This window comes from Castor canadensis, chromosome 7 (assembly GCF_047511655.1).
Source record: "Castor canadensis chromosome 7, mCasCan1.hap1v2, whole genome shotgun sequence".
Taxonomy (NCBI): Eukaryota; Metazoa; Chordata; class Mammalia; order Rodentia; family Castoridae; genus Castor; species Castor canadensis.
Window position 1 is genome coordinate 150,865,532 of NC_133392.1, and position 24,074 is coordinate 150,889,605.

Below are 24,074 nucleotides of genomic sequence, written 5' to 3' on the forward strand. Positions count from 1 at the left end.
CTGTCCCCTTGGCAGTTCCACGTTTGCATTTTCTGCCCTACTAGGCTGGGGGGGGGGGGCGGGGTCCGGAGGGGAGACAGGGTTTGTTGAATGGAAGAAGAAGCAAACCAAACAGAACAGACAAAACTACTTGCAACTCACCCTGACCACGGGGGTGGGCGTGGCGACCTGGCGAGGGCGGAGCCACGCTTGACGGACGGGCCAGCGGCCCACAGCGAGAGGAGTGCGGCGGGCGGTCCCGCCCATGCCCCGCCCTCCGGCCGCAGAATAAGGTCGCTCGCTGCACAGCGGAGGGCGCAGGCGGCTGCAGCGGGCTCACCTGCGACAGGTGCTCCAGGCCACCCAGGACGAGCGCACCGACCAGGCCAGCACTGCAGGCGGGGAAGATGCTGCGCGAGCGGACCGTGCGGCTGCAGTACGGGAGCCGCGTCGAGGCGGTGTACGTGCTGGGCACGCAACTCTGGACCGATGTCTTCAGGTGAGTCGGCACCGCGCGGGCCCCAGAACCCGCTTCGACTGCGGGTTCGGCCAGAAACCTCAGACCTTCCCCAGACTCCCGGACGCGGACAGCCTGACTCCTGCCCCAGGTGCCCCTCAACTGGGGGGTGGGGGGGCTCAGAAACCGGATACCCAGGGGATCCCAGAAACCTGACAACCCCCAAACCCTGTGTCAGCCTCTATGGAATCTTTAGCCTTCCACCCCCACCCTCCCCGACACTATGAAGCAGGGTCAGCCCCACCTGCATTTACTATCCCCATCCAAAGCCCCTCTCCTTCACCCCAGTCTTTCCACGGACTGAACTTCTCAAGTCCCTCTTCCGTGGCACCTCGGCTTCTCTACCATTCACTCCTTCACTTTCCCTCAGGCCCTCTTGGCCCACCCCAGCCCAGCCTGCACTCTGGTTTCCCACACCCAACTCAACAGAATTTCTGGGAGATTTTCTGGGGAAAGAGCAGGACCAGAGGGGATCTGTCCCAGGGTGGAATCTGGCCCTGGGGGTTGCTGGGGCTCAAATTTCACCCTCCGGGGGCTGCTGGTAGTTGCCTGTCCACAGGCACTGGCTGTGAGCTCCATGTCCCCAAGTGCCTTCCCTAACTTCACCTTGGGATCAGAGAAGGACCAAGTTCCACCTGCTGAGATCCTGGGACTCTGGGTGCAGAGGTGGGGCCTTTGAGAGAACCCCATATTCAGGATCCTATCCCCTCCTCTCCTCTCTGTTCACAAGTTTGGGGAGTACAGGACTTTAGAGACAGCAGCACTGTAGGGTAGGGCCCTACCACCACCCCCCAGCCCCAGTGACACTGCCAAGTGCTATGGTCCATCTCCCCTAGTGTGTGGGATGGGGCTTGGGGAAGGTGTGACTGGAGTGAGTAAAGGGGTAGGGCGAGTACCCTGTGGGATCGTGCTGGAGTTGGATAGGCTGCTTCTATTCGAAGCATTTGAAGTGTCCCCCCCTCAATGGGGGGAAGAACTTAGTGCTAGGAGGAGCAGCAGGAAGTACTGAGGTGGGCCCTACGTTGGTGCTCTGGGTGGGTCCCCTAGCTCTCTGGGCCTTATTGCTCCCAAATCACCCTGACATCTGGAGCACCCTGCCTCGCCCAGCTCCCCTCTAAAGCCCACTCCTGTGTCTCCCCCACACCCTGCCAGCCCTCTCTCTCCTTCAGTTCCTGTGGCCTTGCCCAGCTATCCAGCCACGTGCCTCCACAGCAGGCACTGGCCATGCTGACACCACTGAGCCCCAGAACCAAGGCCTCTGTCTGCTCCTCTTCCCCTGGCCTCAGTCCCAGTCTCTGCCTTGCCTGGGCTTGGGCCTCAGTGGTCCCACCTGTAAACCTCGGAGGCAAACTGGGTGGTCTCTGAGGGTCATAAAACAGCAGTGGAGGGTGATCCAGGTGCCAGTGACCTGGCAGAATGCCCCTTCCTTTTCTGCCCCCAGTACTGGGTACTGCCAGAGAGTGGGCTGAGAGCCAGGTCACTCAGGTCTCTAAGCTACAGCTGTCACCATACCCACCTGTTTGCCCAGGCACTTTGGGTGCTGTCCGAGAGACTGGCATGGTGCCCACAGTGGGATTGGGGAGCAAAAGAAGGACTGTACTGAAGCCCCTGCCCTTGTCTGGTGCTGGCAGAGAGAGGCCCAGCCCAGTGGGACAGGAGTTTGGGCAGGTGCCAACTCACCCTCCCTTTAGCAGGGGCAGAGGTGTGACAGTTCTCTTTGTCCTTCCTCAAGACACCAGCCATAGCCACCTGCACTTGAGGGTTGCCCACCACCCAGAGAGTCAGTACCATCCACACCAGCATTGTCCAAACGAACTCAAGCTGGGCCACAGTTGTCATTTTATTTATTTAGTTACTTATTCGTTCATTCATTTATTGGCAATACTGGAGTTTGAACCCCAGTTTCATGCTTGCAAGGCAGGTGCTCTACTGCTTGAGCCATGCCTCCAGCCCTATTTGCTCTGGTTATTCTGGAGACAGGATCTCACTTTTTGCCCAGGCCAGCCTGGACTGTGAGCCTCCTATTTTAGGCTTCCTGCTGTTACTAGGATGACGTGCTTGTACTACCACGCCTAGCTTTTTTCTGTTGAGATGGGGTCTTGCAAACTTTTTTGCCCAGGCTGACCTCGAACCATGATCCTCCTGGTCTCAGCCTCCCACATAGCTTGTGATGACAGGTGCATTCACTACACTCAGCTATTGGTTATAGAATCTCACAAACTCATCCGCTTCCCCACTCCCTCCCCTCAGGATAGCCTCAAACTGCAATCCTCTAAATCTCAGCGTCCAGAGTAGCTAGGAGTATAGGCATGAGCCATTGGCGCCCAGTTCACAGTTGTCATTTCAAATGTTCTAATAGTTCACATTTTTAAAAAAGAGAACCGAGTGTGGTGGCCTAACACTCAGTCACATTCCAGCAAGCTATGAGTAGATACACAGAAAGAAGGAAGTAGAACTTTTTTGGACTTTTTTTTCTAGAGAATGTACTTTGTGATTGTTGTTAAAAATACTTGTTGCTTCCTTCTACTAGTCTCAAATCACTTATCTTTTAGGTATGCCTTGCCCACACATCCTCCTCTGTGTTCTGCTACTTCACTGGGGCTGATTCAGGCTTGATGTGGAGTGTCCTGGGTGGATTTTACCCCTGCCACCTACGTCTTGTGGGCACTAAAAGCATAGACACCCCTGGAACGCAAAATGGCACAGCTGGTCAATGGTGAGGGAGCACCTCCCTGCCAGGTGCCTTCCTGGGACTTGCATTTTAGGCTTGAGTTCCTCCTTGCTCCCTCTCCTCCCTCAGCCATGAAGGGCAGTGAGTTGAGTGATGAATGAATGGATGTAGCATTGATAACATGCAGACCTGCCGAGCTCCCCCCGCTCCAACCTCAAGGACCTGTGGAAGGTCGAGGACATACAGCCAAGCTTGGCAGAGCTGTGCTTGACCTGAGAGAATGACGGAGGGAGGAATTCAGGCCAGGTCCCGTGGCCCCATAAATTACAACAACACCCAGCGCTCTCAGCCCTAAACAGAAGGCCGTGCCAAGGAGCGCTCCAGGGCTCCGGTTTCAGGCTGGTGTCCTGGGTAGGAGAGCCCTAGGAGGGACCTGAAACCCTGTATGCCAAGTCCACAGTTCCCTGCATAGTTGGGGTCCCTAAGAACTTGCTGACCAGGGCTCTGAGTCAGAATGGAAACAGTGACAGGGGCTCACCCCCCAGGCTGACCTGGCATGCCTGTGAAATTGTGGGGGAGAAGCCAGGCATGGTGGTTCATGCTTGTAACCCCAGCACTTGGGAAGCTGAGGCAGGAGAGTCAGAAGTTCAAAGCCAGCCTGAGGTATATATCAAGATTCTGTCTCAAAACAACGAAAAGAAAAAAAAAGCATGGTCAGGAAGACTGGTGTTTGGAGGAAGCCCTCTGCTCAGCCACACCAAACCCTATACCCAGGGGCTTAAACAGGCTCACACTGTTATCCCAGTTACTCATCTGAGAACCCAGGATGGGAAGCCAATCTTGGGTGTTGCCTCTCTGGGCCTGTGATCCCCACCTGCAAAATAAATGGGGGGCTCTGGAAGCTCCTAAAAACCCCTACTTGGTCCTCTCCTGAGCCTGCTTGAACCTTGCCTCTGCTCTCCACCTGGGCCCTGACCAGAGAACTATGAGGAAGACTTATACCTGGCTTCTCCCAGGGAGGGAGCTTAGACCCTCGGCTCTGCCATGATGGGCTCTGGGGTTTATTTGGAGCAAGTGCTCCCCTCTGTGGGCCTCAGAGTGCTCATCTATAAATTAGGATGGAAAGGATGGATGGAGAGTGTGTTGGCCAAGGGTCTGACATATACTAAACACTCAGTGAGTGGCTGCTGTGAATTAATATTGGGGTTTTGTGTGTGTGTGTGTGTGTGTGTCCTTTATTGTGATGGGTGGGCGAAAAGTTCTGATTTTTTTTTTGTGGGACTGGGATTTGAACTCATGGCTTTGTGTTGTAAAGCAGTTGCTTGCAAAGCAGACACTCTACCACTTGAGCCACACCTCCAGTCCAGTATTGGATTTATTGTATCATTGAATCCAGTCGTGGTAACACATGGTTCCTGCCAGCAGCACGTTCTTAACTCTCACAGAAGAGAAATGTTGAAAACTTGCTAGTGTCAGGTACCCGAAAAGGGAGGGAGAGCTGTGTTCTGGCTGTTGGGAGTGGGGAAGGCTTCCTGGAAGAGGTGGCAACTGAGCTAGGTCTAGAAAGATAAACAAGGCGCCCAAGACATGCCCCATGGGAGCAAATATACGTGGTAGGAAAGTGGGGTACATGGGAGGGATGGTATTCGGTGTCCTTGAGTGTAAGGCTAGGGGGTCAGTGAGCTGGAACTCAGACTTTGAAGGAATTGTTAAGGTGCTGGACTTTGTTCTGGAGGTAGTAGGGAGTCATTGAAGGTTTCTGAGGGAGGGAGTGGTCATACATTAGATTGTCTCATCCCTAAACAGAGGTATGCCGCCTAGCGAGAGCAGCTGCTGGGGCAATCAGGTGGAGGAGGAGGCTGGGCTAAGTCAGAAATCATCGTTTGCTTCCAGTAATCCTGCCCAGGACAAGTGCCCACCCTAAGGATGCTGGCCGTCACCATACCAAGCACCAGATGTAATGTATGAGGCCTGGACTGAGCTCGTCCTACCGGGCCTCGCCTCCCTCCCTTTCTCTCTGTCCATAGGCAGGCACGCATGATTCCTCCAACGACTGGAGGACAGGATGTCACACCCAGGCTGCCAGGAGCTGGGGTCACTCTGGGGAGGAGCCCCGGCTGGTGTTAACGAGGCCCAGGCCAGATGGACAAGCCGAGACAGCCAGGTGTCAGCCAGGGGCAGGCACTTCATACCCAGGAGGCTGGGGCTGGGTGAGCCTCCCAACCCCTGCTAAGCCAGTGACCTTCCTCAGTGACTGAGCGAAGACCAGAAAGGCTGGGCAGATCCCCGAAGCACATAGCATTGGAGGGGCTGCACAGATGTCCCAAGTGACACCAGCTACCTGTCCATTTCTCTCCATTTCCATGGCCGCCATCTTGTCCCAAACCACTGTTACAGCTCACCTGAGCAGCTACTGTCACTGCTCACTTGTCCCTTCCACTTCTGCTGTTTTTCTTCTGAAACCCATTCCCACCCTTTGCTCTGGGTGAGCTTCTGCAGTGCTGGGTGACCAGGCCTCCCTGCTAAGGAGCCTTGGGTGACTTCCCTCCACCCTCAGGAGAAGGGCAGGCTCCCCATGATCCAGGACCTCCCCCCTCCCTACAGCCTCCCCTGACTCACCCCCTTCGACTGCCTTGGGATGCACATGCCTTGGACTACCACTGCCCTTGTCCTCCCCTCCCCTGGCCTTTTGTCCAGTTCACTGGTTCCCAAACTGTGGCCTGGACCCATAGCTTCAGCATCCCAGAGCTCAAACTCAAGGTCCACTGGTTTAATTCATTCCTTAGAGTAGAAAGTTTTGACTTGGGAGCAAATGCCACTTCCTCAGGGATTTTCTCGATGAACCCCAAACCCAGGCCTCATGGCATGCTACACTTTTATTTTAAGTGCTGGGGATCAAACCCAGGGCCTTACACACGCTAGGCAAGCACTCACCCCCGAACTACCCGCTATACTCTATAGCAGTGATCATACCTATGATCACCCAGTGAATTGTGTAGCCCACTGAAAGTCTGTCTCTTCCACTAGAATATAAGCTCCATTGGCCTAGGGACACGTTTTCTTTCCCACCAGTCTACCCCCAGCCGTAGACCTATGCCTGGCATGTGAAAAATACTCAGTAAAAATGTGTTGAGTGACTGAGTGACCACATGGGTAAGCCCTCCTCTTCCAGCCTGTCCTCCAGCAAACATTTACACTTACTGTGTGGCTGTACAACTCCCTACTTTCAAGAAGTCACAAGGGGATGTAACATGGGTGCAAAGCTACTGAGTTGGGTCTTCAGGGAGGGATGGGCATCTGCCAGGCAGAGAATTCAAGGAAGAGCATTTCAGGTCGAAGGAATAACATGTGCAAAACTGCACAGTGAGTGGGCACTAGGGAGCCATGGAATATTCCAGAGCAAGCAAGTGAGCCGATTTCTGTTTTTAAAACATCACTCTGGCTGTACAGTTTGGAAAGCCAAGAAGGGAAGGTTCATTCATTTATTTATTGCCAAAGCATACATACAGCATAGCTATGTCCTGGACACTGAGACACGATGCACACAGGATTCCAGGGACTGGCAGCTTTTCCTTCTGTCCATGCTGTCTTTAGCCTCTTTCCAATAAGCAGGGAGGTCATAACCACCCTCAGCCCTGCTCCTCAATACTGTCCTGGGCCCCTCCCTGCAGCCCCCAGGGACCCCAAGCTGCCCACGGTCCCCAGTTCTCGGGTTTCTGCAGGGGATTCTAAGAGGATCTTCCTGGGAAGGAAGGCAGCCAACAGGATCTGCAGAGGGACAATAGGTGCCTTTGTTACTTCTGCCAGGGCTGCTCCAAGAATAGCTGTTTGCTCAGCTCTGAGCAGAGCTGATGCTGGGCTGTAGGTGGGCAGGGGGCCCTGGAGCTCTGATGTGAGCTAGGCGTTAACCCTCTGGACCCTCTGGGGCCTCCTCTGGTTTCTCAGTGGCCCAGAGGAATGAAGTCAGGCAGGAAGCATCATTACAGTGACTAAGTCAAGGTCCTAAGAGATCACCTCTTGGGAGTCTTTATAAAGCATCTTTTCCAAGTAGACTGTGCACAGAAGCTGGGTAGATGGAACCAGGCGAAGTAGCAGTGGCTCTGGCAGTGCAGGAGTCCAGCAGGTCACTGCTCTCCAAGCTCCCTCCCTGTCCTTTGCCTAGAGCCTGCCCCTCTGGCCTGGTCCTACCTTCCCACTTAACACTCAGTGATTCAGAGAGGGAGAGCCAACTGCCCAAGGCCACCCAGAAGTTGATGGGCAAAGCAAGAAGTTGCACTAGATGACCAAAGTCCATGATTTGCAGACTGTTACCATGTTTGCCAAAACCATATTCCACCCGTAACACTGTTCACACTTCTTTAAACTGACTCACAGTTTTCTAATAACTTTATTTACAATGGATGTTTTATAGCCTAACCATAAAGGGCTTTATCAGTTGCTATAAAAAGAGACTGAATTTGGCCAGACACTTGGCTCATGCCTGTAATCCTAGCTACTTTGGAGGCAGAGAAGGGGAGAATTGTGGTTCCAGGCAAGCCTGGGAAAAATGATAGTGAGACCACATCTTAACCAATAAGCTGGGCATGGTGGTGCCCACCTGTCACCTCAGCTATAAGGGAGGCGTAAATAAGAGGATCGCAGTCCAAGCCAGCCCCAGGGGGACACACAGATCCTATTCAAAAAACAAGTAAAGCAAAAAGAACTGGAACTGTGTGTGGCTCAAGTGATTTGAACTCAGGAATTCAATCCTTAGTACCTCAGGGGGAATATAAAAGAGAGAGAGAGTGTGTGGTTTAATAAACCTAAGTTTTCTCTTACACCTGCGCCTCAAGTGTAGCCTGCTCAGTCCACCCTCTTGACTGGCTGTGTGTGATGTACCCAGCCTGCACTAGGCTCTGAAGGACAAGGATGGAGGTGGGACCCTGCCCTCGGGAGACCCACAATCCACAGGAGGATTGCCACCAAGTGGCAATACCGCAAATTAAAATGAGGCCCCTGCCCTGAAAGGAATAAGATAGGGGGTGTGGGCAGGAGTGGGTGTCACCCTGTGTCTTATGCACTGGCAAGGGGACCTCAGAAGGCACAAGGGACATACTTAACCACCCCCATCCCCACACATGCACCATCAAGTCTGTGATCTCCCACACATACATCCCCCATCCATGGCTTTTGCCTAGACCCTGTGCCTCAACTAATGACGGATATGGATGGTGGGCAGCTAGTCACAGCCAACAAATGACCAGCCTCCTATCAGTCTAGTGTCCGCTGATAGCTAAGGACTTGGGAAAGGGGCAGAGGGACAAGAAACAGAAGGGCTGGGAGCTCCTTTTTCCAGCTCTGCTGCCAACATCAGGCATGGGCTGCCTCCCCCTGTCCGCTGTCTCCTCCAGTGCCAGACTGGAGTCCTTGCCAGAAGCCCCTATGGCAGTTCTTTCTTTTCCTTTGCTTGCTTGCTTGCATGGAAATTTAACCAGCAGCCCTGGGGATTCTGATACCTGACCACAGCTAAGAGGTGCAGAGCTCACAGTCTCAGGCTGGCAGGGCAGCAGCTGTGTCTTTGAGACACTCTTGTACCTAAGTCTTTCTAAGTCGCAGATCCGTGAGAATCCTTCCTTGATCTCCCTGAGCCCTCTGTGGACTTTAGGAACTTTCAGAGTGGACTGGACTTAGCAGAACTGTCAGTACCTTCCTCCCCCGGCCTCCCTGTTACCTGCCCTTAAACCAGTGACTTGTTTAGCTCCGGCTGCTATAACCAAACCATAGACTGGCAGCTTTAAAAACACATCCACGTCCTCCGTCTGGAGACTGGAAGGTGTGACCCGGCTGCCTGCCTTGTCATGTGCTAGCAAGGGCCTTCTCTGTTCTCAGGGGGCCACCTTGACACCATGGCCTTTCCTCTGTGTGTCCCTGGGAAGAGGATATCTCTCTCGCTCTCTCCCTCTTCTCTCTCCTCTCTCCTCTCTCCCTCTCTCCTGTCTCCACTGTCTCCCATCTCCCCTCTCTCCCCCTCTCCCCTTCTCTCTCTCCCTCTTTACCCTTCTTTCTTCTTCTTCTCTTCCTCCTCCTTCTTCTTTGGCCACCAATCCTATTGGATTAGAACCCCACCCAATGGCCTCATGTAAGCTTACTTCCTCCTGAAAGCCATGTCTCTGAGTGCCACCACAGTGGGGTTGGGAGGACACGAACTTCAGTCCAGGCAGCGAGATAGAAGCAGTTAGTTCTCCTGCCCTAAAGTCTCGGTAGCTTTTCAGAATTCCCTTTCAATGGAAAGGCATCCCTGCGCCCCACAGAATGACTCTCAGCAGTGGAAAATTCCAGGCCAAAGGACCTCGGAGTCAGAGTCACCCTACCCTGCCTTCTTAGGACACGGTTTCTGGACTCCATCCCTGTGACAACACAGTGCCTGCTCAGTGACACTGCATGGGGAGACAAGGTTGTAGGCCCAGCTCTGTCTTTGGAGCAAATTCATCCCTCCATATGGACCTCAGTCATCCACCCTGCCCGTGTGCTCCCAAAGCTGGTCACATCACCAGAGACACAAAGCTTTAAGAATTCAGCTCCTGCCCAGGCATGGTGGCTTATGCCTGCAATCCCAATGATTTGAGAGGCAGCAGTCAAAAGGATCCAAGTTTAATTGGGAGCCAGTGGCTCATGCCTGTAATCCTAGCTATTCAGGAGGTAGAGATCAGGAGGGTCATGGTTTGAAGGCAGCCCAGGCAAACAGTTTGAGAGACCCTATCTTGAAAAATACCCAACACAAAACAGCCGGTAGAATGGCTCAAGTGATAGAATGCCTGCCTAGCAAGTGTGAGGCCCTGAGTTCAAACACCAGTACTGCCACAAAAAAAAAAAAATAAGCAAAAAGGGATAGGGGTTTGGCTCAAATGATACAGCACCTGCCTAGCAAATGCAAGGTCCTGAGTTCAAATCCCAGTATTGTCAAAAAATTCAGGCCCTAAACCAGGCACCGTGGTATATACTTATAATCCCAGCCCTCAGAAGGTTAAGGTAGGAGGATCTTGAGTTGGAGGCCAGCCAGGCTACATAGTGAGACCCTGTTTTAAAAAGTGCCCTATTCACTATTAGGTGGTCACAATATAGCTGGGCCTTTTGGGATAGTCCAGAGCAGATGGCCTGGGAGGGCCTTGCAGCCTCACGCCTCCAGGAATCCCCTCCTGAGGCCCCTCATCCCTATCCCAAGCTCCTCCCTGACCCTCTGTCCTCTCTCCTTACAGCGCAGCCCCAGCTGGGGCCCAAACCTTCAGCCTGAAGCACTCGGAGGGAGTGCAAGTAGAGGTGGTACGCGATGGGGAGACAGAGGAGGTGGCCACCAATGGCAAACAGCGTTGGTCCCTCTCGCCCAGCACTACACTGAGGCTCACCATGGGCAAAGCCAGCACTGAGGCCAGCAGTGACAAGGTGCCATGGCAAGGGGACCCAGTGCCATTCTGGAGTCATGGGGTGGGGGGGGAGAGTGAGAGTGTTACACCAGCCTGTCCAAAAGACACAGCACAAGCCACATGTGTCCTTTCTAGTTGACTAGAAGCCACATTTAAAAAGCAAAAAAGAACCTGGGGCCCGTGGCTGACAACTGTAATCTGAGCTACTCAGGAGATCACACTTCGAAGCCAGCCCCAGACAAATAGTTCAAGCGATCCTATCTCAAAAACACCAAAATAAAAAAGGGTTAGTGGAATGGTTCAAGTGGTAGGGTGCCTATTTAGCAAGCATGAAACCCTGAGTTCAAACCTCAGTACTGCAAAAAAAAAAAAAAAAAAAAAAAAAAAAAGAACCAGGAGTTGTGGTGCATGTCTACAATCCCAGCTCCCCGGAAGGCACAAGTAAGAGGACTGGAGTCTGAGACTGGTCCTGGACAAAAACAAGACCCCCACCTGAAAAAAATAACTAAAGCGAAAAAGAGCTGGGCATGGCATAAGTGAGAGCACCTGCCTAGCAAGTGCAAAGCCCTGAGTTCAAATCCCAGTGCTGAAAAACAAATAAAGAAAAAAGAGGTAAAATTAATTTTCATAATATATTTTGCTTAATCCCAAATATCAAAACATTCTCATTTTGACATGCCATCATTATAAGAAATTAACAAGGTAGGTTTTTTGTTTTTTGGGGTTTGGGGTTTTTTTGCATACCCAGTTGGAGTTACAGTACAGCGTGTCTCAGCGCAGGCTAGCCACCTTTCAAGGGCTCAGAGGCCACAGTACAATGACTCCTGCATTGGACTGTGGAATTATGGGTAAGTGTGGCCTGCTGAGTGATGGAGAGGTCAGGTGCTCAGAACTACAGAATGGTTGGCAGTTACAGCCACAGCACCCCAGGTCTCACTGTCTGTAAAGTGGGGTGCTGAGCACACACAGGGTGAAGCAACTCGCCCAGGTGGGGAAGCCACAGCTACAGTCCCCTCACTGGGCTCTCTCACTATGAACTCAGTGCCCCATCTCGGTGACAGCACTGAGCATCATCCAAGGAAACAGTCTCAGCACTGTCCCCTGAGGCTCAGCAGGAGCAGAGTGCACCCACGCTATGCCGGGCACCCTGACCACGCTCTGCTTGATTATCTGGGAGAAGCAGCCCAACAGCCCAGGAGCGATTCCTGGAAGACAGGGGCGCTGGACAGGCTGTGAACTGGGGGCGTGGTTACTCCAGGTTTTCCTGCTATGACCAGTGATCTCTGCCCTTCTCTCTGTCCCAATGTGCCCCCACCAAGGTCACCGTCAACTACTATGACAAGGAGGGGAGCGCCCCCATCGACCAGGCTGGGCTCTTCCTCACAGCCATCGGTGAGTTGGCCTGTGTGCCTTTGCCCCAGGTGGGGCACTGGGTAGCTCCCAGCGCTGCAGACCTGGCACCTAGAGCTGCTTCTGAACAACGCAGGCCTGTGAAGGGGTAAAGTGGGTGCACACTGTGTCTGGTCCTTCCATTCTGGGTGTGAGGGGGGTTGCCTGCAAAAGGAGATGTGCCCTAGTCTGTCAGGGACTCATCCAATGCCAGGGTACCCTTCACAGATTCTCTGGGCCACAGAGAAGTAAGAGGAAAGACTGACCCTCCCCCATCTCTCCCCTCCAGCCTGGAGAAGAAACGAGGTTCCTTCCCCCTGTCCGTGATACCCCCTTTCCCTCCCCAGGCCCTCGTTCCTTCCCCCTGTCCGTGATACCCCCTTTCCCTCCCCAGGCCCAACTCTGGGTCCTTAATTCACCTATTCCAAGCTCTGTATTTGCTCCATAAGAATGGTGAGGCTCAGAGAAGCTAGGAAAGTCACACAGCAACCCCATGGCATGTTGAGTCCAGAACTCAAGATAACCCCTTCCAGGTGCTTACTATTGCCCCAAAAATCTCTGCCTTGGGTCTCAGACCCACAGTACGAGCTGAACAGCACCAGGGTTCTGATCTTCTGACCCTTCAGTCACTGGGCTGTGCTGAAGATGAGACCTTACTTTATTTTACTGTCCAATCCTAGTGTATTTGAGCCAAAAGGTCATTGCAGAGGGTCACTTTGTCTGTCCAGCCTTGGCTTAATGTTGACAGAGTCACCACACAGCAGGGGAAGGGACACTGAGCACCAACTCTGTGTGAGTGCTTTCTAAAAACACTAACTCTGTCTCCTATTTATTGCACAACTGCACTGTGCCTAGGATTGGGCTGGGTGCTTTGAGGAAGAGGAGGGAAAGGAAGCTGATTAACCCCAGGCATTTACTGAGCATGACAGTGTGCCAGGCTCCAATACTAAACATCTTCCTGGATCCTCTTCCTGGGATCAGCACTGTTGTTATCCCCATTTTACAGATGAGAAAACCAAGGTTCAGAAAAGATAAAACAAACGAAAAACTGCCTGAGGCCACGCACCTAGAAAGTGGTGTCATCCGGGGTATCTCACATTCTCTGCGGGTCTTGAGTCTCCCCAGAAAACAGGTGGCTCCTGCATCAGCCCTCTTTCTCCAGCCTCCTCTGCTGAAATACACACACCGCAGCACCCCTCCCACCTCTCAGCTAAGGCCCCAAGGGGCCTGGCTGCTCCTCGGCCTGTCCCTCTTTCTGTACCAAGGGGTCCCCAGCCCAGATGGGGATCTTGGGATGACCTCAGGAAGCCTTGAGAGATGGCAAGCAAACTCCCCCGCTGTGCTCAACCCTGGCACGTGAGTGAACCAAGTATGCTCACATAGCTCCCTCCACCCCATCTCAGATGACTGTCCCCAGGGACACCTAACCCCACAGAGACAGGGACACCTAAGGACGAAGGCAGGAAGGGTAGGGGCCAGAGGCCTGTCCACTGAAGGTAATCCCGGGGCTGACTGCACCCTTAATACATCCACCAAAACAAGACAGATAGGCTGGATGGCAAAATGAAGTTCTGAGAGGAGGCAGGCCGAGCTCGTCCCTCCCCCAGGACCACACAGAGGAGCAGGGGGCTCAGCCCTTAAGATGCCTTTCTGCCCAAGGCTCGGGACCCTCTCACCCGTCAAATCTCTGCCTTCTGCTCCACATTAATTTAACCTCCGTAGCTCCAGACATTTAGATTCCATGGGTCAGAAAAAGTCCCCCTCCACCGACTAAAACAAAAACACAGAATGGCAAAAAAAAGAGAGAGAGAGACATCAATAAGATAATTTGCCATCACCCATCGCCATTATTTTAATACCTAGATTGAGAAGAGCATCTTCTCAGAATAAAATAGCCATTAACACTGCAAAAACTAAGCCTCATGAAAACTCACCCCAGTGACCTTCCACCAGCCACCCTGAGTTCTCTGGGGAACCACTAGCCTCTCTGTGTTCTCCACTGCCCAGGTCTTCTCTTCCCTCAGGCATATACCAGATGAGCTTTTGAGTGATCACTCAGGGGCAGCACCTGGGAGGGAAGGAAACCCTGATCGCACCTGGAAGGTGGGACTCCCTTTCTCCCTTCACCCCCCCCCCACAAAGATATCTGAATCCATCTCACCTGAGTCCTGTTCTGAGCCCACACTGAGTAGAAAGAGCCCTGGCTTCAGGGTGGGAACAGAAATAAACTTCAGCTCAGCCTCCACCAGCCACACTGTGACCTTGGGCAAGTTACCTCATCCCCCAGCCTCGGTTTCCTCATCTGCAAAATAGTTGCACAGTGTTTTCTTGCACAGCGCTTCCAAGGATTGACTGGGATGGCTTGTGCAAAGGGTCTGTGCCAAGGGCTCAAAGCAGGTGTTCCGTTCAAGCTCCCCTGCTCTTGAGAAAGGCACACTTACTGTCCATGTGGGTGAAAAGGAAGAAGTACTGTCCACAGCCTTCCTCCTGTGGTACCAGAACAAATCTGTGAAAGTCCTTGCCCAAATCAGGCCCAGGGCTCAGTCCTAGTCCTCCAGGACTTGCTGTGTGCACTTGAAAAGTTGCCCACCCACTCTAGGCCTCACTTTTTCCCAGCTATGGAATGAGGGGTTTGAGCTCTTAATCCCTGAGGACCATCAGGCGTCCAATCAGGGCCGCTTTGCAAAGCCTTTCCCATTTGAGGGGCTTTGTGGGGGAGGGGGAATTGTCTCCTTTCATCATTGCCATGGTCCTAGCAGAGGGCACAGCACACAGGCTCTGGGCCCTAGGAACTCATTCCTGTCCCTCCCTGGAGCCTCGGATAAGTGCCCTTCTGGCAGTAGAGGAGGGAGAATCCCAAGCTGCTCAGAAAGACAAGGAGGCCAGGCCAGCACCCCAGCACCCCAGAACCCTGCCCCACCACTGTGCATGGGGCTGGCAGCCTGCCAGAATGTAGCCTCAGCCTCAGCATCTCCATGTCAGGGCAGACTGCCTTGAACCCAATCCTAGTGACATTTCCCGTTGATCAACCCACACCCCAGTGCCACCTGACACCTCAGGGCTATTCTGGGGAGCTGAGGTAGGATCCAGAGCCTCTGGGAAATGTCGTCTGGAGCCCAGAGGCCCTGAAACAGGTGTCCTCTCCGTCCTCCCCCTGGGGAAGGCAGAGCTGTCCCTGGAGGGCAGATCTCTGGGCCCATCATGCCAGCTCTGTCCACAGTCCCTGTAAGCATCAGCCCAATGGAATCGGATTGTCAGACACAGGGGAGCTGGCAGGGAGAACTTTTAGGGGTGGCTGGTAGTTGAAGGGGGGCTCTACAGGAGGGTGGAGTGCAGAGGAGGTCATGTCAATTGACTAAGGGACAGCTCACAGGTTCTAAGAAATTGAGAAGGAGGACAGGAGGAGGTAACAAGGTAACAAGGATGTCCAATGGTGAAATGGCCTAATTTCAGTCTGCACATAACATGTAGGGTCACAGCCAGAAGTACATCATTTAGTATTAAGGAGGTAAGAAGGAGGGCCGGACAGGGAACAGCTAATTTTCTTTAGATGCACTTTGAAATCATTTTATTTCGTATTTTTGCTCCTCTATGTGTGTATTACATTGATAAAATTTTTAAAGTTAAGAAATTCAAGGCTGGTTTATACCGCTTCATCACATCACGAATTCCCTTTATTTTTTATTTTTGAGACAATGTCTCACTATGTACCCCATGTTCACCTCAAACTCACCATCCTCCTGCCTCAGCTTCCTGGGATTATAGACATGTACCACCATGCCCAGCTGAATTTCTTTTTTTTTTTTTTTTTTGTATATATGGGAGGGACTTGGTCTTTGAACTCAGAGCTTCACGCTAGCAAAGCAGACACTCTCCTGCTTGAGCCAAACCTCCAGTCCATTTTTGCTCTGGTCATTTTGGAGATGGGGTCTTGCAAACTGTTTTCTCCAGGGTGGCCTTGAGCTGAGATCCTCCCGATCTCAGCCTCCCAAGTAGCTTGGATTACAAGCTGGCTTGAATTTCTTAACTTTAAAAGTGCTCTGCAGGAGGCAGAGTGAACTGCACACGAGAGAGCGAGAGCGGCGGCGATGTGTCAGGGAGAGGAGAGGCAGTTGGAGGGTCTTGTAGCACAGTTTCAAAATGAGTGAGTTGGACCAGCTACCATGTGTACCCTAGTTGTGTTACTACACTGTGTGTGACCTTGAGCATATGTCTTTAACTCTCTGAGGTAAAGTCCCAGAGAAGGGGGACTTTGACCCAGCCAGCTGCACCTCTGAAGCTGTAAATTGCCAGGTGCACATGGTGTCCACTGAGTTCGCTCACAGTGTGGCATTTTAGGCGAGGCTGGAAGAAGACGATCTCACCAAGGTCCTCCCTTTCCAGTGGCCGAGTGAGTGGTGGGACTGCCCCTTGACCCGCGGGTCCCCTTATGTCCGTTCCACACTGTCTCACAGGCTCAGCAACTCACCCGTGTCTCTTATCCCCAGAGATCTCCCTGGATGTGGACGCAGACCGGGACGGCGTGGTGGAGAAGAACAACCCAAAAAAGGTAGCTGCTTCCCAGGGCAGAGCCCTGCATGTGGCCTTGGGCCCCCCACAGAGGGGCACACACCTCCCGTTTATCAGGAAGGGGCTGAGATCCAAGGCAGGCTCCCAGACACAGCACAGCGATGAGCAGCCCAGGCTCCCTATAGGGTCAGCTACAGAGCAGGCACCGAGCCTGCTTCCCCAACCCAGTTAACAGAGCTGATGAGAAGAAGAAATGTGCCTGCAACAGAGGCATCGCTGCAAAGCCATCCGTCCTGATTATTGTACCTTTTATTTTAAAGTTGAGGGGGCAGGGTGTGGTGTATGCCTCTGTAATCTCAGCATGGAGGTGGAGGCAGAAGGATTATGAGTTCAAGGCCACTCTGGGTTTAGCAAGTTCCAAGTCAGCCTGAGTTACAAAACAAGACTCTGACTCGAAAAAAAAAAAATTGAGGAACAGGGGAGCCGTTCAGGAGCAGAGGGCTGAATTGATCGCGCTATCCCCACTGGCTCCTGTGAGGCCCCGCGCCTTTCTGTTCTTCGTTTATTCATTCACCATTTGCTCATTCATTCGTTTACTCGTTCCCTTTCACCTTGGGCTCCCTGCTCTTCCGCTCCCCTACAGAAGACCCTTTAATGGATTGGGAGTGTCTCTTTCTGTTCTTATGATTTTGGGAAACACAGCATGGTTGGTGTCGTGCAGTTTTAAGTTATGCAGATGGCAGGTTTTCCTGACCTCATTCTGTTTTGTACTTTCCCTCAACCAGTTTTTAAGCTCCATAGGTTCTGCTATGTGTGCATCCAGACCGTTATTTCTGAAGACTACGTTAATTATGAGCAGTGCTAGGATGGAACCCAGGGCCTCACATGCATGCTAAGCACACACCCCACCACTGACTGCACCCCCAGCTAGATGAGCACTTTAAAAAGTAAAATGGAGGACTGAGCACGGTGGCTCATATCTATAATGCCAGCTGCTCAAGAGGCAGAGATCAGGAGGATGGCAGTCTGAGGCCAGCCTGGCAAAATATTCACAAGACCCCATCTCAACCAATGGCTGGGCACAGTGGTGAGTGTGTCATCCCAGATATGACCAGGGACGCAGGAAAGATCATGGCCCAGACATAAAGCAAAACCCTATCTGAAAAACAACCAACAGAAAAAGGGCTGGTGGAGTGGCCCAAATGATAGAGCGCCTGTCTAGTAAGCATGAAGCCCTGAGTTCAAACCCCAGTACTACAAAAAAAAAAGTTAAACAGAGCTTAGTAAGAAGCCTGAGGCCAAGCGGCCTTCCAGACTCTACAGGTCTGGGGCTGGGGGGAGAGGAAGGCCTTGGCCTATTGGGCAGCACCTTCACCATGCCTTTTAGCTAAACTCTGCCTCAGCCCCAGGTCAGCCCTGCACACCACTCTCTGTGTCAAGTCACATGAGGCTCCTGAGGCCAAACCTAGGGAGAAGGCTTCCTGCCCTGGCAAAGTCACCAGGGGTTTTGTGGGCCTGAACTCGGCCAGAATTTCTACCTCTACCCCCACCAAGCACAGCCACCCCCACCCCAGAAATGGGCCAGTAAAGTTTTTGTATTTCCTTTGTTCATCCCATAAGCACCCATTGAACATCTTTTATATCCCAGGAATGTACAAAGAACAAGAGGAGCCCATCCCCCGCCCATGGGGAGCCCACAGTGCAGGGAGGGGACCAACGCTGGAGGAAGAATGACGTGGGCGGCTGTTGTCATAAAGTCTTAAGTGCCCCAAAGACTGTGTGTGGACCGTGCCATGTGTAGAGCAGGGAAGCTGTTGAGGTCTGAAAGTTGTCCTGGAAGAAGGGCTGAGTCTGAAAGGAGCAGTGGAGTTGGCCAGGGGAAGATGGACAGGTTGTCCAGGTGGAGGTCCTCACAAAAGGGTCAGGGCTTGGCCTCTGGGGAGCAGAATGGCATTGGTGTGGTTGGAGTAGAGTGAGTGAGGACAAGGACATGATGAGATGGAGCGGCAGGAGGCCTCACCAGCCCTTGCAGTCCTCAGGGTCAACTTAAATCAGGGAAGCAATGTGACCTGTGGTGGGGTCGGACCTTGTTCTAGCAGCATTCTGCTGCTGTGTGGAAGATGGAGCACCAATGTGGCTCCATTGGGAGGGCTTCATGTCTGGCAACAGTCTCCCAGGGGACCTCAGACCTGGCCTAGCATGTCTGTCTGCTCCTCCTTTGGCCACCCTCGCCCTCCCTGCCTCCACCCCCACCAGAGCTGAGGCCCACATGCCCTGTCCAGTCTTCCAGTTCCACTGTCTCTCAAAGTTGCTGTGGACACCCACACAGGTCCTCTCTGGATGTCAGAATTGGGACTCACATCTGTCAGGTCATAGCTGAGCCTGACGATGGTGGGAGCTGTTTCTCAGTGTCCCTTGAGGTCTGTACTGCAGTAGAGCCCAGAAGGGTGCTGACCAATCTTCCTGCCACTGCAGGCGTCTTGGACCTGGGGCCCAGAGGGCCAGGGGGCCATCCTACTGGTGAATTGTGACCGAGACACACCCTGGTTGCCCAAGGAGGACTGCAGCGATGAGAAGGTGTACAGCAAGCAAGGTGCCAGCGGGGTCACGCTGGGGGAGCAGTGGAATCATTTGTCCCTATCCTGGGCAGGGCGGAGGGTAAGGTAGGTGTGGACTTGGGCCTGCTGAGGATGCTGGACTCAAATGTCCACTCGTGCTCAAAGCCAACAGCAAAATAGCAAATACAGTTCAATCGGAACCATGTTTTTTCAAAAGTGACTGCTGGGGAAGAAAAAGGACTGGAAGGAAATTCCCCAGGGGTTAATAGGAGGTCCTCTCTGGGTTTAGAGGTGACAACCAGTTCTTCTCTTCTCCTTGGTGCATATTTTTCTCTAGTTCCCATGGCACACACCTGTCAGCTTTTCTTGATTATAAACATAAAAGGCAGTGATAGCCTCACCCCGCCCCAGCCTCCCCTCCGCTGACCTCCTTGTGCATGTGTCCCCAGACCTGAAGGACATGTCCCAGATGATCCTGCGGACCAAAGGCCCTGACCGCCTGCCCGCCGGGTACGAGATGGTTCTCTACATTCCCGTGTCAGACTCGGACAAAGTGGGCGTGTTCTACGTGGAGAGTGAGTGACCCAGCTTTGTCCTCAGGCCACCACCCTCCTCCCCGAGCACTCACCCCTGCAGGTACTGCCGAACCCAAGGCCTGGTTCAGTCATTGCAGCCCAGAAACACTATTGTCCTGTGGAGTCAGAGACTCTACAAAGGGAAAGTCTGTGTCCTTCCCAATGGCCAGGAGAGGATGGGCTTTTGAGGTCAGGGTCATGCTGCCTTTATGATACCTGAGATGAGATGGAAACCTCCTCCAAGAGGTGTCTGGCATCTCCAGCTTTCCAAGACCCCTAGAGATTGCTGTGGGGCTCTCCGGGAGTTAATCCTTTGTCTTTCCTGGTGGCAATAGAGGGTCCAGAACCTCCCACTCAGTGCCAGTGTCCTCATTAAACATGACCCAGTTGCATCCTGCCCTCCAGGAGCTGCCTGCAGAGCAAAGGAAGCATAATAAATAGCACAGCAGCTGGGCACCAGTGGCTCACACCTGTAATCCTCGCTATTCAGGAGGCAGAGCTCAGGAGTGTCGTGGTTTGAAGCCAACCCAGGCAAATAGTTTGAGAGACCCTATCTCAAAAATACCCAACGCAAAAGAGGGCCGGTGGAATGGCTCAAGTGGTAGAGCGCCTGCCTAGCAAGCGTGAGGCCCTGAGTTCAAACCCCAGTACCATTAAATAGATAGAAGATTGTACCATTAAATAGATGAAGATAGATAACACAAAAGAGCAAATGAAATAGACTGTCTCCCACAGAATGCCAGATCAGAGGCCCCGCTGGTTCAGTTAGTCCTGTGAGGCCTCTCTGGAGAGGTTATAGTTGAACTGAAACTGAAATGATGGAGAAAGAGGGAGCCATTCATGATCTGAGGGAAGTGTGTTGTAAGCTGGGAGCGGTGCTGTGCAGCTTTAGAGGAGCAGAAAGACAGGGTTGGGATTCAAGTTTAGAGAGCTGACCAGAGCATTGAATTTTATTCTAAGTGCAGTGGAACGCCATTAGAGGGCTTTCAGCAAGGTACTGTCAAGGGCTGATTTATCTGTTTAAAGCACCTCAGCACTGTAGTGTGGTGGGGGCAGGGAAGGGGCTGTGTTGGGGGGACCAGGACCTCGGGCCTCATTCTGGAACCCCTCCTGGCCCACTAGTACCGGGACAGTTACCTCAGGGAGTGATTTAGCCAGGACACCAGTGGATAGCAGCCACCTGAGGCCTGCTCTCCTCAGATCCACCCTGGTCTTTGGGCAGTGACCTCTCCCAGGTTGGAATGTCCCTGATAGTCAGGCCGGCTCCACAGCCCCAGGGGGCCAGGCATGTAGATGTTTACCCTGAAACCCAGGCCAGAGTTGCCACGGGGCATGAGGGGTACAGGAGGAGTCAGCCTGGGCTTTGACTCAGCCTTGGCATTGACTAAGACCCATTGCTCATAGTGACTGACGCTGGGCAATCTCTAGAGGTTTCTTCCCTTTGCTAATGGAATGGACTCAGGTTTGTTCTGTATTCGTATTTCCTCACCACTTGCCATCCGAGATGGGTCCTGAGAAGGCAAGCAAACAGAGAAGCTTAGAGAGAGTTCCCCAGAGGCTGTCTCAGCTGGGCCACCGTCCTGCAGAGACAGCGAGTCAGCTTCCCACTCAGTTGGGACTCCAAATATTCAGACAGGCAAAAAAGAAGACAGACCACTATTCATCTGTGGCCCTGTTTCCTTTTCTACCATGTGAGCACTGGGCGGTGGGGGGGGATGTCAAAATCCAAATACACCTGTAGATAAAGATGTGTTGTGTTCCACGAATGTCATATGGTCACCTGTGTTCTAGAAAAGATGGTCCAGCTATGCCACAGTCAGGTGCTGAGCTCAAGGGGTCCCGAGAGAGAGCGCTGGAGCCAGAAAGATCCCATCACCAGCCCCAGCCTGGGACCCTCCTCTGCACTGTGGTGTGGGGAGGGCAGGAGCTCCCACCTCCCCAGATGACAGGAAGGAAGGAATGAGGGACATGTGACAGGTTCTCCGCATAGCTGGCCAAGGAAAACTCTCTAAACAGCCATTATTGCTTTAGTCGGAAATGTTATGGTTATTAATGAAAGTGACCAGGGTGGGCAGAGATTTCCAGTGGAAGGCCTGGTGACCTGCTCCAGAGTCAGGATCTGCCCAGAACCCAAGAGTTAGTGCCTTCCTTCTTCCTACAAGGACATAGTGACCAAGTTCTCCCCATTTACCCAGGACTCCCCTGGTTTTAGCACTGAAAGTCCCTTGTGCTGAGACACCCCTTGATCCCAGACAAACGAAGGCAGTTGGTCACACTCTTGAAGTCTTCTTGGGAGGGGAATCATTACAGAATGTCTGGAAGGGTTAGGACAAACTATAGCACACACTGGCCAGCTGGAGTCAATGCCTGGGGCTCTGGAGAGGCTGAAGTAGCCAGTGGGTCCAGCCCAAGGCATGAGAGCCACTCAGTAGAGAGGTATTGTTGGTGCCTACAGGGAGCCAGAAAGTAGCTGGCACACAGCAGTGCTGAGACGATGACAATGACCAGGTCACAGCCATCCTGGAGGCATTTCTGCCTGTGCTTTTCTTTCTGTGACAAAAGGACAAGTCTCTCTGCCTTCCATCTCTGTCAGTGATTTCACCATCCTCCTTCCCATGGGGCTGGAGGTCTAACGTTGGTCCTTCCCACTCCAGACCCGTTCTTCAGCCAGTGCTATATCCACATCCCTGGCCAGCAAGGGAAGTGGGGGTGGGCAGTGACTCTTTGGGACAATGGCTAGATTGTTCCTACCAAGGAATGAGTCTGCCTGGCACTGCCCAAACTGCCAGAAACAGGCCCAAGATAAAGACACACTGTGAATCACAAGACACAGGCCACACGAGGAGGAGAAAGCTGTAACAGATGACTAGAATATGTCCTCCTACCTGACCCCCCCTGGCCAGACCCTCCCCCAGTCCTAGACCCTGAGGGACCCCCAGCTGCCCTGAGCCTGGGGAAGGCTATTCTGCAGGGACAAGAGGCTTCAAGGCCTGACACTGCTTCCTGAGCATCAGTCAGCTCCAGTGCAGCCTGGGGCATGTGGGCATGGGGGGTGGGCTGTGATGTGGTCCTTGGGACAGTCAAGGCCTGGCAGGTGAGGAACACATCACCAACTCATTTTCAGCCTCTCCTAACTGTAGTATCCACAGGTTACCTATGGTTACCCATAGTTGCCAAGGTTACTAAAATTACTGATGCTGTGTCATTCACAATGACCCTGTGGCATAGACACTGTTAGCCTCTGTTTAACAGTTGGGTAAACTAAGGCTCATGAGGTTAAGCGAATTCCCAGAGCTTCCATAGCTTTGAAAGACACCACTACTATGGTGGCCAGCCCTCAGCCAGATGAGTGATTGCCTTGAGGAAGAGCCATCCCAAGCCCAGGCTTTGTGGTGTGTCATTCATTTCACAGGTTATACCCAGCACCTTGTGTGCTGCAGAGTTCTGGTTCCACATTCTAACTCTTGGGTGGCTGGTCATTAACCAGTATCATTGTTGTTAAAAGTACCAAGCTGAACCTGGCTCTGCCCTTCCAGCTCTGCAGGGCATAAAGAAAGTCCTTCTGGAACTGCATAGGGCCCTGCCTCCATGCCTTTGTCCATGCAAGTATCTCCTCCCACACACACCACCTCCACCCCGCCACCTGCAAAGGCCACCTCCCCCTGCTCTGATGCCTCCCACCCTGCCTCCCCTTCCAGCCCACCCCGCATAACGAGAGCAGCTCACTCACCACGCTGCCCTTATGATGCTTCCCACTTCTGTCTTATCATCGGCTGAGCACTGCTCTTACAGATGCTCTGTCCTGACCATCTGGCTCCCCAAAGGTCTGGCCCCTGCTGGTAACAGGGTAGTAATTTGATCCATGTGCTCCAAACCAGCCCAGAAATTCCCCATTGCCCTCTTCTCTGAGAGTGGTGTGGGAGTCGTTCGTTTATCCAGAAGGCATTTATTAAACATGACCATACGCCAGGTGGGGAGCTGGGCCTGGTGGGGCCTGGCTCTGTCCTCACACTGATCATGTGCACTTACGGAGGCTGTAATGGGGAAGGGAAAAAGCTGTGGAGGCTCCAGGCAGAGTCCAGTGCTTCCTCTCTGAGGATCAAGGCAGGATTCCCACAAATGACACGAAGCAAGACCTTCAGGGAGGAGGAACATGACTGTCCTGAGCAGAGGGAATGGAACTGTGGCAAGCTGGAGATTCCAGTGAGGCAGGCACTGGAGAACCCTGCCACTCCTCCCCACCATGGAAATGGACAGCCAGATACCCACTCATTGGTCTTCAACCAACACAGCTTCTGTAATAGAAGAAAATTTCTGGTACAAATGACACATTCGTGTGTTATTTATACAAAGGGGATGGGAGCTTGGGATGCAGAATTAGACATGAATTTGAGTTCCAGCTCAGCCACTTACTGGCTATTTGACCTTGGACAAGCCATTTCTCCTTTGTGAGACTCAGTTTCCTCCTCTGTGAAA

General features: G+C 52.8%; 1 protein-coding gene across 1 annotated transcript in view; it reads left to right on the forward strand.

The window, feature by feature from the left end:
• The first annotated feature begins 275 nt into the window (after window positions 1–275).
• Window positions 276–24,074, forward strand: part of Padi2 (peptidyl arginine deiminase 2) — a 40,078-nt gene continuing 16,279 nt past the window's right edge. Inside the window, exons 1-6 of the mRNA XM_020168869.2 lie at window positions 276–478; window positions 10,403–10,586; window positions 11,887–11,959; window positions 16,444–16,505; window positions 18,941–19,058; window positions 19,473–19,598. Of these exons, the coding sequence (XP_020024458.1) occupies window positions 387–478; window positions 10,403–10,586; window positions 11,887–11,959; window positions 16,444–16,505; window positions 18,941–19,058; window positions 19,473–19,598 (655 nt within the window). The 5' untranslated portion in view covers window positions 276–386. The remainder of the gene's footprint in view (window positions 479–10,402; window positions 10,587–11,886; window positions 11,960–16,443; window positions 16,506–18,940; window positions 19,059–19,472; window positions 19,599–24,074) is intronic.